At 34.2% G+C, this 16403-nt stretch overlaps 3 protein-coding genes across 3 annotated transcripts in view; 2 read left to right on the top strand and 1 right to left on the bottom strand.

The window, feature by feature from the left end:
- Positions 1-2969: 2969 nt before the first annotated feature.
- LOC123673562 (L-lactate dehydrogenase B chain-like) lies at positions 2970-4162 on the bottom strand. The gene has a single exon (XM_045608133.1). The coding sequence runs from the start codon at positions 4071-4073 to the stop codon at positions 3066-3068; it is 1008 nt and encodes a 335-aa protein (XP_045464089.1). The 5' UTR covers positions 4074-4162; the 3' UTR covers positions 2970-3065.
- A 1865-nt stretch (positions 4163-6027) lies between these two features.
- LOC123673561 lies at positions 6028-7544 on the top strand. The gene is made up of 2 exons (XM_045608132.1): positions 6028-6114; positions 6216-7544. Exons 1-2 carry the CDS (start codon positions 6064-6066, stop codon positions 7464-7466), a joined length of 1302 nt encoding a protein of 433 aa, XP_045464088.1. The 5' UTR covers positions 6028-6063; the 3' UTR covers positions 7467-7544.
- Positions 7545-13056: 5512 nt separating this feature from the next.
- The window catches only part of LOC123673557 (titin), a 207111-nt gene continuing 203764 nt past the window's right edge, over positions 13057-16403 (top strand). The window contains exons 1-2 of the mRNA XM_045608126.1: positions 13057-13279; positions 14948-15104. Of these exons, the coding sequence (XP_045464082.1) occupies positions 14949-15104 (156 nt within the window). The 5' untranslated portion in view covers positions 13057-13279; position 14948. The remainder of the gene's footprint in view (positions 13280-14947; positions 15105-16403) is intronic.

Here is a 16403-nt window from a genome sequence, read left to right as displayed (position 1 = left end):
TTGAAAATCGAAAGTTATGATCAAATTTTGTTCACAATTTTTGGCACAATATTTGAAACACCATGTGACGATATTTTTCAAATTCAAGATATGCACGATATTCCAAAATCATTCTAGTTTGATAAAGTGAATTGAGTATACGCATAGGATATTCACAGTAAAAATAATTCACGTAGTTGTGACTAAAGAAGTTCTCTCTTTTTTCCGTTTTTTTTTCAATATTTTGAAAACTATGAGGACTAACGTAATAATTTCAGCAAAGAGTAATTGAAAATGAAAATCTTGATAATATCTCCGACATAAAATGAAAAAAAAGTTTTTTTTTAAAACATTTTTTTTAATTCTTGTATAGAGCCAGAACTTCGAAAATATTTTAGCTGAATAAGGCATCATGAGCAATGTCATATTATTCCGAATTTTCAGTATTTAAATCGGCCCCGTTCTCCCGAAACGGCCAATAGGCCGTCCGAACTTGAAACACCCTGTATATTCCTGATATGAACTTACACTGTAATTTCTTTGCAGTTTTTTCCTTATCTTGTTTTTCATTTTAATGAGTTCCCGCACTTACGGGGGTAATTCTAAATGGTTATTAACCGGGTGAGTAGCCTTGTTTGTCGCTTGATGTAGACAAAGTTTTATTGTTTTTGTGAAATTGAAAATGTTTTTGTTTATGTCATTTTCGGAATTTATGTTCGAATTTAAAGTTAGATTTTGATCAACTTATTGTTTGAAAAGTTTCTAGTTTGTGAAATAACTTATTTTTTCTTTATGCAGCGAGGTTGAATTTATTTTGGGAATTGTCGCTAATACCGAAAAATGGTCTGAATCTAATGCCTGAATAGTAAAAGGTTGAGAAATCTGCAGGTTCTTTGTTTACATCAAGTCAATTGTAGAGGGTGAACTTTGATGGGTCGGATAATAAGTGAAGTTTAAAATGAAATTTGTTTTGTCTAAGTAATCCTTAATGATGATGCCATTACGGTTAGAGTTAGTACAATTCCAAGAAGGGTTTCTAATGTTGAAATCGACCGCTATTATTACTTTGCTACCTAGGCTAATGAGATAGTCAATTTCTGAGGTATCAATGGGTGTTTGATGACCTATGTAAAAATTTATGATGGCAACATTTTCAATTCGAATAGCCTGTGACTCAAAATTTACAGTGTGGGTTGGAATGTCAATATGTTTGAGATAAATTAAGAGCCTTTCACTGGTTGTTTTGGGTTTATTTATAAAGAAAAATTTGAAATTTTAGGGGGGTTTCCGATTATATAGTCTAGATTCTTGTATGCAAATAATTTTCGATTTTATTGCATTAGTCAAGATTTCCAGTTAGTTAACTTTGTTTGAAAAACCATTGGCATTCCACGAAATTATGTTGATGTTTTTCTTTTTGGCCTTATAAACCATATTTTTCATTTTTTGATTACTTTCTGATTTCTTAAGAGAAATCAGGAAGGAATCAAATGTTTGGGCAAATGGTGCAACTGGCCATTAGGCTTTTTTTTTGACAAGAAATATTTTATTATCACAAAAGATTATCAAAGAAAAAATTTCGATTTAGCAATTATAGAATGCTTTTAATAAACCTAGTCTTTTTATTTATCAATTTCGTGCAGAATTTTTTTCTTCCGTCCCGTCCATTGTTATAAAATATACCAACAAACAATTATTCGAAAATAATTTTTCAGGAAATAGAACCCCTTAAAAATGTTGCAATCAATAATGCCAACTACCTACTACAAAACATGTCCATGATAATATGTGAAGAGCAACTTCTTCGAAACAATCATTTCTGGACCAATCTATGTGCAACGTTTCAAATTACCTACACCATTACTAATTTTATTCGTTTACTTAATTTGCGAGTGTAGTGTGAATATTGGTTCTGTGTGTAGAGTGAGATTGAAAATGTTATTGTTGCGAATTCCTAGAGAATATATGACGCAATGATTGCTCATGTTCGCAGAATGGTTTTATGGGTTATCCGAGGGCAAATAATGGTTGTGGAGAGTTTTTAGAACATAAATTCAATATATTGTTATGTAAGTCGTTAACTTTCTTCGATCACTCAAAGGATCGCCCCAACTTAAGGATAACATAACATGGATTCCATTTAAAACAAAACGGAAGTTTTTCCAGGTCTGTGACATGCCATAAAAACATATTATCGCTGGCTTGGTGTAAGACTATCCTAAGTCGATTTCGCAAGAAGTCTAGATAATCGCCGTCAAAGGTTTATACTCCTTTTATTTTGTTCAAGTCCATATATTCAAAAATCCTGAGTCCTAAATACGGACAAAGGATATTGTCACTACAGTAGAAAAGATGGTAATAATAATGCACGCCTTTATTGGATAGATGCATTCTACTCAGGGGCGAAGTCAAGCAATGCTATTCAACTTAATCCCCCGATTAGGGAAAATTTGATTATATTGTTTTTCTCATCATATTTTTTCCTGATGCCCTGTCTCATTCAATGATCAAGATAAATTTTCAACGCCAGGAACGTTCAGGAGGAAATCACCTTTTCAACAACATATCGCACAAACCATCTGCTGTCTAAGTTGCCTTTTTCTAGAAAAAATTCCAAAAACATTAAATTCATACCATAATACTATAATCGGGACCAATTTTCATGGAGAAAGGTCATTATCAATCTTTCTGTCAAGTATAGATACGAAAATGTATTAATCTTCGTTTCACTATCTTACAAATGATTTTTAACTTTCAGTTCGATGGAATACATATTTCCAATTATTGTAAAAACTAAATTTCATATTTGTATAACTTCAAGAGCTACTATTGGATTCTGTTCATTATTCAGATCCCGAACGTACCCTGAAATTTCAAGCCTCTAGAATATTCCGTTCGAGAGTTATCGTGTATGCCTTAATGAACGGACCTGAATTTTACCAGCGTAACCAATCTTCAGTTTTATCCATGTTTGAAAATAATTCGACCAATTTATTGAAGTACTTTATTATAAAAAAAATTAACTTTCTCCAGATTTAAGAAAGGAATATATTCAAAAAATAAATAAGATTTTTAAAATGAGTAAATCATGCAAAAACTATATCTTTCTGAACATCCCATAATACCTTCGCCGACTCTTGTAACTTCTTCACCTCGTCTTCACTCAATGTCAAAAGGATAATTTCGTTGATTCCTTTTGCACCCAACACTGTCGGCAGTGACAGGAAAACATCATCCTTGATGTCATAAAGCCCTTTAACGTTGACACTCAGCATATGAATCGCATACACGTTGTCCAGAATGTCTTTCACTATGTTAGCAACAGCATATCCAATAGCCCAGGAGGTGTAACCTTTCAACTTGATCACCTCGTAAGCGCCTTGTACTACAGATTTATGGATATCTGCGAATTTTTCAGGATCTGTGTCCGTGCCCATCTGAGGATGGATGTCTCTGATGAACAGACCAGCGATGTTGACACCTGACCAAACAGCCACGCTAGAGTCCCCGTGCTCACCAATTACATTTCCATGTACGCTGTTAGCAGCAATACCAAACTTCTGAGCGAGCAGCACTCTGAATCTGGCAGAATCCAGATCGCATCCAGATCCGAAGACTCTCTCTGGAGGAAACCCACTAAGTTTCCACGCTACATATGTGAGTATATCGCAGGGATTGCTGACTATCAGTAGAATACAGTTAGGGGATTGTTCCGCCAAAGGAGGTATGATCTTCTTGAACACCTCCACGTTCCTTTGCACCAAATTCAATCTACTCTCGCCTTCTTGCTGTCTAACACCAGCGGTTACCACACAAACCCTTGAGTTTCTGGTGAGGGCGTAATCAGTACCTCCAGACACTTGGCTGTTGCTCAAGAATGGCGTGGCGTGTTGCAAATCGAGTACTTCACCTGCCACCTTTCTGCCATCCATATCCATCAGGACGATGTTCTTGGAGATTTCTTGGGTAAGAAGAGCACTGACTGCTCCCATTCCAACAGCACCAATCCCTACGACTGTCACTTTGGTCTCTGTGCTTTCCACGTGAGGGGCAACATGTCGCATGCATTTTTCAACAGTTTCCAATTGAGCCATGTTGTGAGATCTATTGGGAGGATTTTGATTATGAGAAAAACACTCAATTCGAAAGCGTCAAAAAGATGACAGAGTGTTGTCAGAATTGTTTTCAAGGCAGGATAGATGAATGTGTTGAGGGAATCAGATATCATCGAACTGATAGTTCCTGGTATGTGTTGGACCGCTATTGATGAATTCATAATTCAGATTGGAGGATTGCAAATGATTGATCAGTGAAACTGAACAAAAATTTCATGTTTCTATATGACGATAGCATCAATTGGGAAAATTTGTTTTTTTTTAAATCTAAGTGATTCATTTTTAGCTGGTTTCTCATTTTTGAAAAATCCATTGGATATGAATTCAGGAGACATAATTAAGGGTGATTCAACAAAACAAAATAACATGTTATTTCCAGATAATCAAGATAAGATACAAAGCATTCCTGATGCTCATCTCTCTGGAGGTATGGAAAATATTCTACATCATTCTATAGCAATAACTTGAGAGTCTGTGAAGGAATTGAAACTTGAGCTGTTACAATAACCAGGGTGTGCATGATGAATACAAACTTGCTCTATATTAATCCAATTGTGAAAATCCATATTCCAATTGAATATTGTCATTGAATGCGTATAATGCTGGATGATCTTCTTTGGAAATTTTACGAAATTTATACAGGGTGTCCCGTGAAGACCAGGTCAAACCGAGGGAGAATGTAGATCAAAGGATAACCCACCTGCTATGACAAAATTCCTATCATAAAAGTCTCTTATTTTTTTGAAAATAATGAATTTTGCCCCTTTTAATAGTTTTGCCCTTACGGTTGGTACAATTTTACATCTTTCTGGTTAATTTTTTCAGTAAAATATTGCTGAAGAATGATTTTAACGTTTACCCAAAAACATCCTCCGAAAATTCTAAAGGGGGGCTATGAAAAATATTTTTATTGGAAATTTTGGTAGTGGATTATTTTGTTCATGAAGTTTAGCCCATCGTAGTGAAAAAAAATGTACCGAGCTACTGCACATTACACCAATAAATTGTCTATTTTATAGTGATTTCAAAGAGGTATCACAAAAGTCATTTGTTATTCAAAAAAAAAAAAAGATATGGCTGTTTTTATCCAAATGGGTACGTTTCTGACAAAATCAAGTTTGTCAATTCTGTTAAGAAATCTTCGATGTTGCATTACTTAATGAACAATAGCAATTGTTTACGTGCGAAAATATTAGTCGCATAATTATTCACCTCAACGAAATTCAATTTTGCCGGCAAATTTTGGAAAACATCATGCAGATCCAGATTTTTTTAATAAGATCATTTGGAGCGAGGAGTCTTCCTGTACCAAGGAACATACAGGGTACATAGCTCTTCAGGAAAAATTGAACGATATGCCGAAAAATTTCATTAATGACTTGATTCGTGGGATGCTTAGGCGTATTGGGCAGTTGATTGAAAGAAGAGGTGGTGATAAGGACTATTGAATTTGGATTCAGTTGAGGAATAAAAATAGATAGATAATCAAAATTGAATAATCGATCAAATTAGATTTTGTCCCATTTTTCTTATTTTCTATTATATTTTCTATCAAATATATTGCAGTTGAAATAGAGGAAAATATTCATATAATTTCCAGAACATAGATTGTTCATTTCTTGAGAAACCTAGGGGGCCAAGACTTTGAGACATTGGACCATGTGTGTATATCTGATTACTGCATAATGTTGAAGAACTTCCGCATATGTTTCAATATTTTTTTGTATATCCATAAGAGATGATTTTATTGTTGAATATAAATGTAGGCAGAAGCCATAATACATGTTTTATGCTGGCTTATTCTACAGCTTACAATTGGTTATTTTTTTCAAAATAATTTCATAAGAAATTGTACATTTGCGCATCATAGCATCTATTTTATTACTCACTCATTCATGAAAAATGAATGTAATCGCATTATCATATGTATCGGATTTGTTATTCGTTGTCATAGAGACCAATTGTCAAAATGATGTCTCACTCAAAGTCAGCAAAAATAAACAAATTGTCGCCCTACAATGTGAGTGCTATCAAGTTTTACTTTCTTTCGTATAATTTTCTTATTAAAATCATTAGATGCCATTCGATTCAAAATTCAAACAATTCGATATCTTTTTTCAGATGAAGGAGATGTTTCTGGTATATTTGTCGTTGATGGTCCTAGCCGCAACTGGCATTCAAAGTAGAACTATAGATGATGAACTTAAGGATTTTTGTGATATCATGCCAAACGAGGGAATGAAGAAGATAGCTGAATCACATATCAAATCTGACAAAGAATTCAACGAAGCTATAATCTTCCTTCAGAGCAACGCTTGGTCCAGTTTGGTGAGGGATGCTCAACAAAACCCTGAATGGAGAAAACTAAAAAAGAAGCTGAATGACACAGGTCTTAATATCGATGCTATGCTTCACTCGTTCTTCACTTTGATCACAGATCTAAAACCCATTCCTAACACGAAAAAAACGTCACGAAGCTTGAGATCTTTCTTCGATGACATCGAACTTATTGTTCCGATCGGCAGACTTCTAGCCATGCTGCACGAAAAGAAACAGAACAGCACCGTTTTCCAAGAATTCTATAAGAAAATTTCTTGCGAAGAGGTTCACAAGTTGTTCGAAAGTGTCAGAAGGCAGCCTGAAATAAAACGCATTATGATCGAATTGAAATCGATGGGGGTTAGAGTCGATGATACGCTGGATCTTTTCTATGGTTTCATGAATTGGGACTCGCCAACTCGTCTCAAGAAGAGAGATTTAACTACAAAGAAACATACATTGAAAGAAGATTTCGAAGACTTCAAAAAGCTGATTCCTTGGGATAAGTTGAAGAACATATCCGATGAACATCTGGCACATGATAAGGAGTTCGGTGAAGTAGTGACATACTTTCAAGGTCCCGAATTCGCGAAGATTGTCAACGCTGTTAAGGTTAGACCTGAGTACATAGAGTTGAAAACATATTTAGAAGACTCTGGTATAGACATAGAAGAAGTTATAAAATTCTTTTCCGATCTTCTTATGAATGCTAAGCCTGGAAGCAAGATGAACGTGGATAAATTGAGCACGAGAAAGATCAGAAGTTTCAGGACCTACTTGGACGAAATTGAAGGGGCTGTGCCGGTGGGTAAACTGCTGGCGTTGTTTAACGACAAGATGGAACATAGCGAAGCGTTCAAAAAGTTCATAAAGAAGATATCGGAGCCCAAAGTCAAGAAAATGGTGGAGGATATTCGTGCGTTGAAGGAATCCCGTGAATTATTCGAGAAGCTCCAAAGTCTTGGTGTGAGAGTTAGGGAAACTTTTATTATTATTTATGCTTTTCTTGGTTGGGGATCTCCTTTCGATAAGTCGAAAGATATTTCCCTTTAAACATTCAACGTTCTTATTTTAATTTATCGTTTGTTTCTGTTATGATTGTAAGATTGTTCAATAAACATTTAAAACTAATTCAATTTCTCATAGGGATTTGATGAAGTATACTTCGATGGTAGAGTCCAACATTCGATTATTTTATTGAAATTGATGGTATACATTTCTGTTCAAACTAAATTTTGAATAATAAATAAATAATTTCAACCAATACCAAAATGAATAGGAATAATGTATTATATTTCCTTTGTGTATTGAAATTATGTTGCCTTAAGTATAGCTTGACAGACAACGTTACCCTTTTTGAGTTCTATTCATTTTATCATAGATCGGTAAATAATTTCATCACAATCAGTAGCCATGAACCCCATGAGCGATGATGCATATTGAAAAATAGAAACTTCTTTTTGTATAACTTTCATGTGAATTAGGTATTGAATTGGAATTGAATTTTGGGGTTGGTGTACACACTCCAACCCCTCCCCTGAAGAAATCCTGGATTCACCACTGGTCACAATGTCAGTAATTTTCGGAATTTAATTTTGCTATCGAGTTGACATTTTGCGTGTGTATATCGAATGAAACTTTCAACCTTCGTGCAGAATTTCGTGTTGATAACGGCGTTAGAACTATTAGATAATAGAAAAATCAACAAAAAAATTTGAAAACATCTACCAACGTGAAGAGCTTTTGCATTCATACACCAACTTGATTCTTTGATATCACATTATATCCATATGCAGTTCTGTGGTTATCAAGTGCCCAATGAATGCAGGAATGAACTAATAACTAGAAGGTACTCAAAAGTTCCTGTTTCCTCGTCAGTGCTTCTCTTTAACCATGGTGGATGCGCTTATTCGATAAGATTCTATTACCTACATCTTTTGTGGTTGAAACTTTTCTCGAAAATTTATCTCGAATAATTGAGGTATTGCATCATAAGTTTCGCAAAAATTCATTTTTTTTCCTCTCCGAATTGAAATTTTTCTAGTATATTGTGGTTTTATTAATTTAATATCAGCTGTGCCAAATCAAAGGTTTTGTCTACATTTTATTACCTAGAGCGCAAAAATTCTGATTTTTCACTAGTTGTTGATATTAAGAATTTTGTCTATACTAGATACTTCAAGTGACAATCGAGTCATGTTTGATAAATAAAAAGTAAGATACATTTTATAAAACAATACACTTTTTGATTCCCTTCCATTCATTGCAGATTGAATATATTTCAATATACCTACATACATTAAGTTATGAGAGACATAGTCAAAATTGTATCTATTTTTCTCACCATCAACCAGTTTGTTCATTAATTTTTTTTGTTATTGACATGCAGGTTTAAAGATAAGGATACAAGAAATAACTTTGACTTGGTCCATCGTATTCTTAGGAATATATTTCACTCATTAATCGACTGTTTCCTATTTGCTATCACTAGTTGATCTTCATGTTCCTAGACTGCCTGTACGCAGCCCAACTACATGTTATCTACCTTTTCCACGCTCTAACATTTTTCTTTGTTTGCCTCTGTATTGTATATGTCATGACTATATGACCATCCAGGATATTGTTTATATTTTTCATTGTAATCAATCTGATGTAAGGAGGGCTGTGGGATCACGGCTTCACTGTAGGTAGTTAGGCGTGAGCTTTTTTTCGCTCAAGCCTGCCTCCATTTGATTTGTTTTGGGTTTTATTATTTTCTTTGTTTTCAGTGTATAACTTCTGAGTTTAATTTCTTGTATATTTTTTTTCCCATTCTGTTATAGACCTCGGCTATAGAATGGTGTAATTATCAAATAAAAAAAAAATATGAAAAAATGTAGCAATGGGGAAAAGAATTGTTGACAAAAATTCATTCATCAACAGTTCCATGCTACATATTTTTTTGTCAACAATGAGGATAACAAAGTGATAATTTATTATTATTTATGAATCCCGCTCATAACGAATTTCAATTCTTGGTCAATTTTATCTACCTTTTCTCATCTATGTTTTGTTTCAATCTTGATTGCAATCTCAGAGTAATCTATGACTGCAATCTATGATTGCATGACATAATTTGTCATAATTTAACATAGTATAAGATATATTTCTTGATTCCTGTTCGAATTGTCTTCTATTTTCGATTTCATTCATACAGGTATGTTCGATTCATTTGTTTATTCATTATATCATTTTCATTATTTCGATCATTCAAATAAATCATTGTTGCAGATGCAATATGTTCAAATGCCAGCTTTTCATTGCTGAAGCCTGCAGTACAACTGAGAAAACAATGATTTTGAAGCTGAAGAGAATCAAAGCTGACGGCGAAGAGACTTGGTGAAGCTTCCCAGATGAATTCCAAAGTCTGAGAAATCATAAAAATTTGACTGATCTTCTACCAGTAAAATCTGCAGTCAGCTCTATAAAATTAAGAGGTCAGTATCGAAATGCTAATGTAATTCTCTCATCAGATCTGTCAATATCATGAAGTTATTATATTTATAATACAAGTGCAGAAGGCATCGATATTCTTTCCCCAATTTTTGAGAGAAAGAGTGGTAAAATGAGCCTTCTGTACGAGTATTATACATTATTTCCTCTAATTAACTGACGAATTTTCTTCGAAATTAATGAGAAATACTTCCATAAATAGCATTCAGTGATTTTTGCATTTAAAATTGTGGGTCGGTAGAACAGTTTTCTGTATCACAAATTTGACAGGTATTAGAAAAATTCGTGGCAGGAGAGTTCCGAGTACTAACATTTGATATTAATACATAACCATAAAATCTGTACGAATCTGTGATATTCTCGCAAGATTTTGTTCTACAAGATTTTGCAGAATGAACGGATTATCCACAGAATAAGAAAAATTTTGTTTTAAGTCAATACATTATGGCGGAGTTTGAGTCATTGCCATCTATACAATCGTCTGAAACAAATACAGATATTTCCAGAACTTGTAGCTTAATTGACTAAAATGGCTGCAGAGAAAGATGAATCTTTGAAAGAAATTATGAAACATTTCCTCGAACATTTCTTAATAGAGAAATTTCCAATGAGATTGGAATGTTGAAGATTTGCTAGATAATTCTGAAAAAGGAACAAGTTGATTTCTTTCGAAATGACCAAAACTGATAAAAGCCGAGCATTTCACTTAGGTATGTCTGGGTTCCTACATAAACGATTGGTTCCGCTCAGAAAAAATTAGGGATAGAAGCAGATTGAAATTCATGGAAGGATGATATGATTTTTGCCTTTGGGGATTTGTCTTGAAAACCGATTCATTCAATTAACTTTCGTTATTTGGATGGTTCTCATTTATTTTATTGACATTTATTGTATTTTATTGTAGGAATTCAGAGGTGAAAGTATTGTAAGCTACAAAAGGGAGCTCTAAGAAGAGTTCCAAGTGATTCCAGAAACTTGTTGAAATAAATTTATTAAAAAATAAGCAAATTTTCAATTCTGAAATGAGCAGAATCAGGAAGGATGCAAGTACTTCTCAGAATTCAAAAAGACACCTGTCATTGACAAATCTTCGACTGAGAAGAAACACTGTACCTTTAGCGAAAAGAGTGGCTGAACTGATAACGATAAACAAAGCTGAACTAGAATATTCGGATAGTGCTCCACCATTGCTCTATTACGGTAAGCGCTGAAATTTTCGAATTTTTTTTCGACCTAGCATCATTAGGCTTTATTAGAGCTACCTTCTCAAATTGTTTAGGAATGCGCAGGGTGTACCAAAAAAGTGGTAGTATAGAACACACTGCTGTCGTTTTTGAGATATTTCGATTCTCCATGATTTGAAAAAATTCCTGTGAAATTGATTAATTTATTTGAATGAGATTTTAAAGTGAATTCTAGAAAAATGCAAGTAAGTACCGACTTTGTGATAATCATTAAAAATTCACTGGGTGTTCGAAATGAGACATTAATTCATAATGATTCATTTAAACGCTAATATCTTATTTTAAATGGCATACACTGTATTTTATTTTTCCGCAGGTAGAAAATGTTATTATTTTCGAGAAATTTTTTACCAAATGAGATAATGAAATATAGGGTGTTTCATTTGGAATAAGCACAATATTAACGTTTGAATAAGTCATCAACGACTCGTCTCATTTTAAGCAATCGATTTTTGGCGACGCGTTCTTAAGCCCATTTCTAAGGTCGTCCTTTCTGGAGCGAATCGTCAGTTTGGCACTCAGTGATCTGTGCCAAATACACCTTCAACCTATAAAACTTTAAATTGCAATAAAACAACGATGGATTATTCGATTGACATGAATTTTATTTATCCGCAAGATAATCTTGTGACATTACATTTTAAATATAATTTCTGGCATATGGCCGCCACGGCTGGCTCGGATGTAGTCCAATCAGGACGTCCAATTTTCGATGACTTTTTCCAACATTTGTGGCCGTATATCGGCAATAACACGGCGAATGTTGTCTTCCAAATGGTCAAGGGTTTGTGGCTTATCCGCATAGACCAATGACTTTACATAGCCCCACAGAAAGTAGTCTAGCAGTGTTAAATCACAAGATCTTGGAGGCCAATTCACAGGTCCAAAACGTGAAATTAGGCGGTCACCAAACGTGTCTTTCAATAAATCGATTGTGGCACGAGCTGTGTGACATGTTGCGCCGTCTTGTTGGAACCACAGCTCCTGCACATCATGGTTGTTGAATTCAGGAATGGAAAAGTTAGTAATCATGGCTCTATACCGATCACCATTGACCGTAACATTCTGGCCATCATCGTTTTTGAAGAAATACGGACCAATGATTCCACCAGCCCATAAAACGCACCAAACAGTCAGTTTTTCTGGATGTAACGGTGTTTCGACATACACTTGAGGATTAACTTCACTCCAAATGCGGCAGTTTTGTTTGTTGACGTAGCTATTCAACCAGAAGTGCGCTTCATCGCTAAACAGAATTCGCTTATGAAAATCGGGAACAACGGCACATTATTTTCGAAATAAAATTGTACTATTTGCAAGAGTTGTTCAGGCGTGAGTCTATTCATGATGAATTGCCAAACCAAACTGAGAATAAATCACTTAACAGCTGTTAAATTGGTCGCCATCTTGAATAGTAATGCCAACTTAAAGTTATATACCATATAACCATATAACTTTCATTGAAAGTTGAGATAACTAACATTAGGTCGATATTCATCTAGATGGTAGATCAATTTGAGATAAGTAGGTATATTTTAAATCATTGCAATGAAGCCATGATCTTTATTCAAATTGAATTGAACCACATTTTCGTTTCATTTCTGACTAGACGTTATATATGTATTTCAGAAAGATCGCTAGTCAATTTAAGAAAACCTAGGCCAAAGATCTGTGAAGATATTCTTGCATAAATTAAAACATCAGTCTCCAATTGTTAGAATAAAAATCGTCTTTTAGCGCGAAAAATAAGACCACATTTTTCGATTCAATATTTCAAGATATCGCAAGCATAACTTCAGTCAATAGCAAGTTGTTCCCACTCCTTAACTTCGGTATTTTTATCCCTATTTCTGGTAACAACAATTCCTAATCTACTGGGCACACCAGACTGTTTAAAATCGGTTCAACCTTTGTCAACTACATCAAAACATCCATCAGGAAAAAGGCAGGCTTGTGACGTTGGGTGTACCAATAAATTTATTTCAAAGAAACTGAAATCCCGCTTTACTGATGTACTCCACAATTCTAAATTTGAGGAGCGTTCTGTGAAATTCACGTTGTGGTGGGGCTTGCGTCAGACGACAGTGTGCCTTAAGATAGATTTGGGGAACATCATAAGTCCAGTAAAAGGTAATTTCCATAGTATATTATAGTTGGATTTTCAATGCGTATTATGCTCACTAATTATAAGCTTCCTCTCTAACAAAATAGTTATTTTTTAATCAACATAATCGATGTGTTAGACTTTTTTGACGCTCAATAACTTACGGGAATTATGTCAATTTTCAGCATTTTCTTTTAGTTGTTTCACTGTGTATTTGAACTTCTCTTTCCATTTAAATATCAATTGATAGGTATTGTACCCTCATTTAATTCACATCGACAGTGACATTGAGCAACAGGTTTTCAACTCAGTTATTATTAATGGGAATGTCATATTCCTTTACTTCCAGTGTGATTGGGATTTAGTGCATCCATGATACAAATAATTAAATATAAAATATGATTTAATACATTCAAAATAATTCATTGAAATTAATATTATTCTCTTTGATATAAATAATTGAATATAAAATATGATTTGATACATTCAAAATAATTCATTGAAATTAATATTATTCTCTTTGAATAATCAACCGAAAAACATTATCTTCGGCAATATTTTGTACCATTCACTATTGGATGTAACACATTAGATTCCTGTCATTTCCTACTAGATAAATCTGGATACACATGTAGTTCTCTCATGTTTAGATGAAATTTGAGGTTATCCTGAAAATTGAGTCTTTCTTTTGTAGTTTTATTTGTAGATTTATTCTCAGTTTGGTTTGGCAATTTATCATAAAAAGACTCACGCCTGAACAACGCTTGCAAATAGTGCAATTTTAATTCGAAAATAATGGTTCTGTGCGGAATACGTATCGCGCACTACGTCCATTTTATTTTGTTTAGCGATGAAGCGCACTTCTGGTTGAATGGCTGCGTCAACAAACAAAACTGCCGCATTTGGAGTGAAGTGAATCTTCAAGTGTATGTCGAAACACCGTTACATCCAAAAAAAACTGACATGTTTGGTGCGCTTTATGGGCTGGTGGAATCATTGGTCCCTACTTCTTCAAAAACGGTGATGGCCAGAACGTTACAGTCAATGGTGATCGGCATAGAGCCATGATTACTAACTTTTTCATTCCTGAATTGAACAACCAGGAGCTGTGGTTCCAACAAGACGGCGCAACATGTCACACAGCTCGTGCCACAATCGATTTATTGAAAGACACGTTTGGTGACCGCCAAATTTCACGTTTTGGACCTGTGAATTGGCCTCCAAGATCTTATGATTTAACACCGCTAGACTACTTTCTGTGGGGCTATGTAAAGTCATTGGTCTATGCGGATTAGCCACAAACCCTCGACCATTTGGAAGACAACATTCGCCGTGTTATTGCCGATATACGGCCACAAATGTTGGAAAAAGTCATCGAAAATTGGACGTCCAGATTGGACTACATCCGAGCCAGCCGTGGCGGTCATATGCCAGAAATCATATTTAAAATGTAATGCCACAAGATTATCTTGCGGATAAATAAAATTCCTTTCAATCGAATGATCCATCGTTGTTTTATTGCAATTTAAAGTTCTATAGCTCTAAACAAACACCCTTTATTATTCTCATTTATTATTGAGATTGTCCATTAAATCGATTTTACAGATTTTGACTCCTTTCAAGTTATACGTTCCAGAACTTTATTGTTTTCGAAATTTGTGAATAATTATGATTTTTTTTTTAATTTTAACCAGAATGCCACTAGGGGTATCTCGAGATGGTAAACCAGTACCCCATTCAACCGACGCAGAAGGAACTGAACAACCAAACCCGACAGAAGTATCGGAAAATCTTCAGGTTGGAGATGGTCCCTCTATAACAGTTAGTGATCATGCAGAGTCAGATATAGAGGTGAGTACTTCTCAATTGTCTTCATTCTGCATCTTCGATCCGTTCAATATTGAAATTGAATATTGCCCAATGAGATTCGCTGTTTTTTTCCATAGGGACAATCCTCTTTTTGAATGCTTTTTCGCCAACATGAAATGTTTACTTAATTTCTTTCTTGCCAGTTCTTTGTTTTGAAGAAAAAAATTAAAAACTGCTTTTCGGGCAACATCTTAAAGGGGCTCTAACTAAGCAGAAAGGCTCAAAAAAAGTTTATATAAAAGAGTAAAAGACCAGTCCTATTACTTGACAGGGAATCGCTCCCAACAATTTTCGTAACTATTCATAAACACCCTATATATCGCACAGGTATGACTTAACCCAATTCAACACATTCTATTCCACGCCATAATTTGAGAGAACTTACTAATAAAGAATGTTACGCGTTACTTCATGAGCACACACAAAGCTATTGTATTTTTGTCCACCCTGTACCAATTGGAATCAACATGTAATACATTTTTGGAATCAGCTGAGCTAGAGTAATCGGAAAATTGAGACAAAATGTGGATGTTGAATTTAAAAAAAAGACGGTGATGTCATTACCCAAAAGTAATTCAACCTGTATTATTATTATCAGATTATTAATGATAATAATAATAATGCTTTATTTATCCCCATAGGAAAGAATACAAAAAGAAGTGATATACATGATTGCAATAATTCTCTTAAAACGAAATTTTCCTTTATAAACAAAAATTTATACATTCTTCACAAAAATTGATTAATGTGATTTATTTATTTATTTATTCATTTATTTTAAAATACGGTAAATTGAATATTTGATATTTTCTTAAAATGGTCTCTTTAGCTGAAAATGAATTTGTTCCATACTTTACGGACACAGTGTGAGTTATTTTTCAATGAAGAAGACTTATAACTCGCCATAGTTAGATATTTCAAGTTTTTTGTTTTTCAGATTTGATTTTTTTTTTGATAGCTTTAATCTAATTCAAGCTATTCAATAAAAAATCTACCATACCACTTTACATAAAAGTTCAAATAGATTGATCGTTCAAAATATTTTTGTACTTCTGTGATTTATCGTATTTGGTTAGGCTGGTAGTTTATCATTTGAAAACGGAAAATCGCTGATATCACCTAAACGGCTAATCCGCGTATCGATGTTTATATGAAACGTTTTACTCATTTTGTGGTCTAGAATTAGCTCCCAAAATATTGGAACGTTTTTTTTAACACCCGGTATATTACATACCGTGTAGGGAAGTGATCTATTACAGCCAACAGCCTGAAGACAAGGCT

Source organism: Harmonia axyridis, chromosome 2 (genome assembly GCF_914767665.1).
Source record: "Harmonia axyridis chromosome 2, icHarAxyr1.1, whole genome shotgun sequence".
In the NCBI taxonomy this organism is placed as follows: Eukaryota; Metazoa; Arthropoda; class Insecta; order Coleoptera; family Coccinellidae; genus Harmonia; species Harmonia axyridis.
This window is presented reverse-complemented; position numbering and strand designations above follow the sequence as displayed.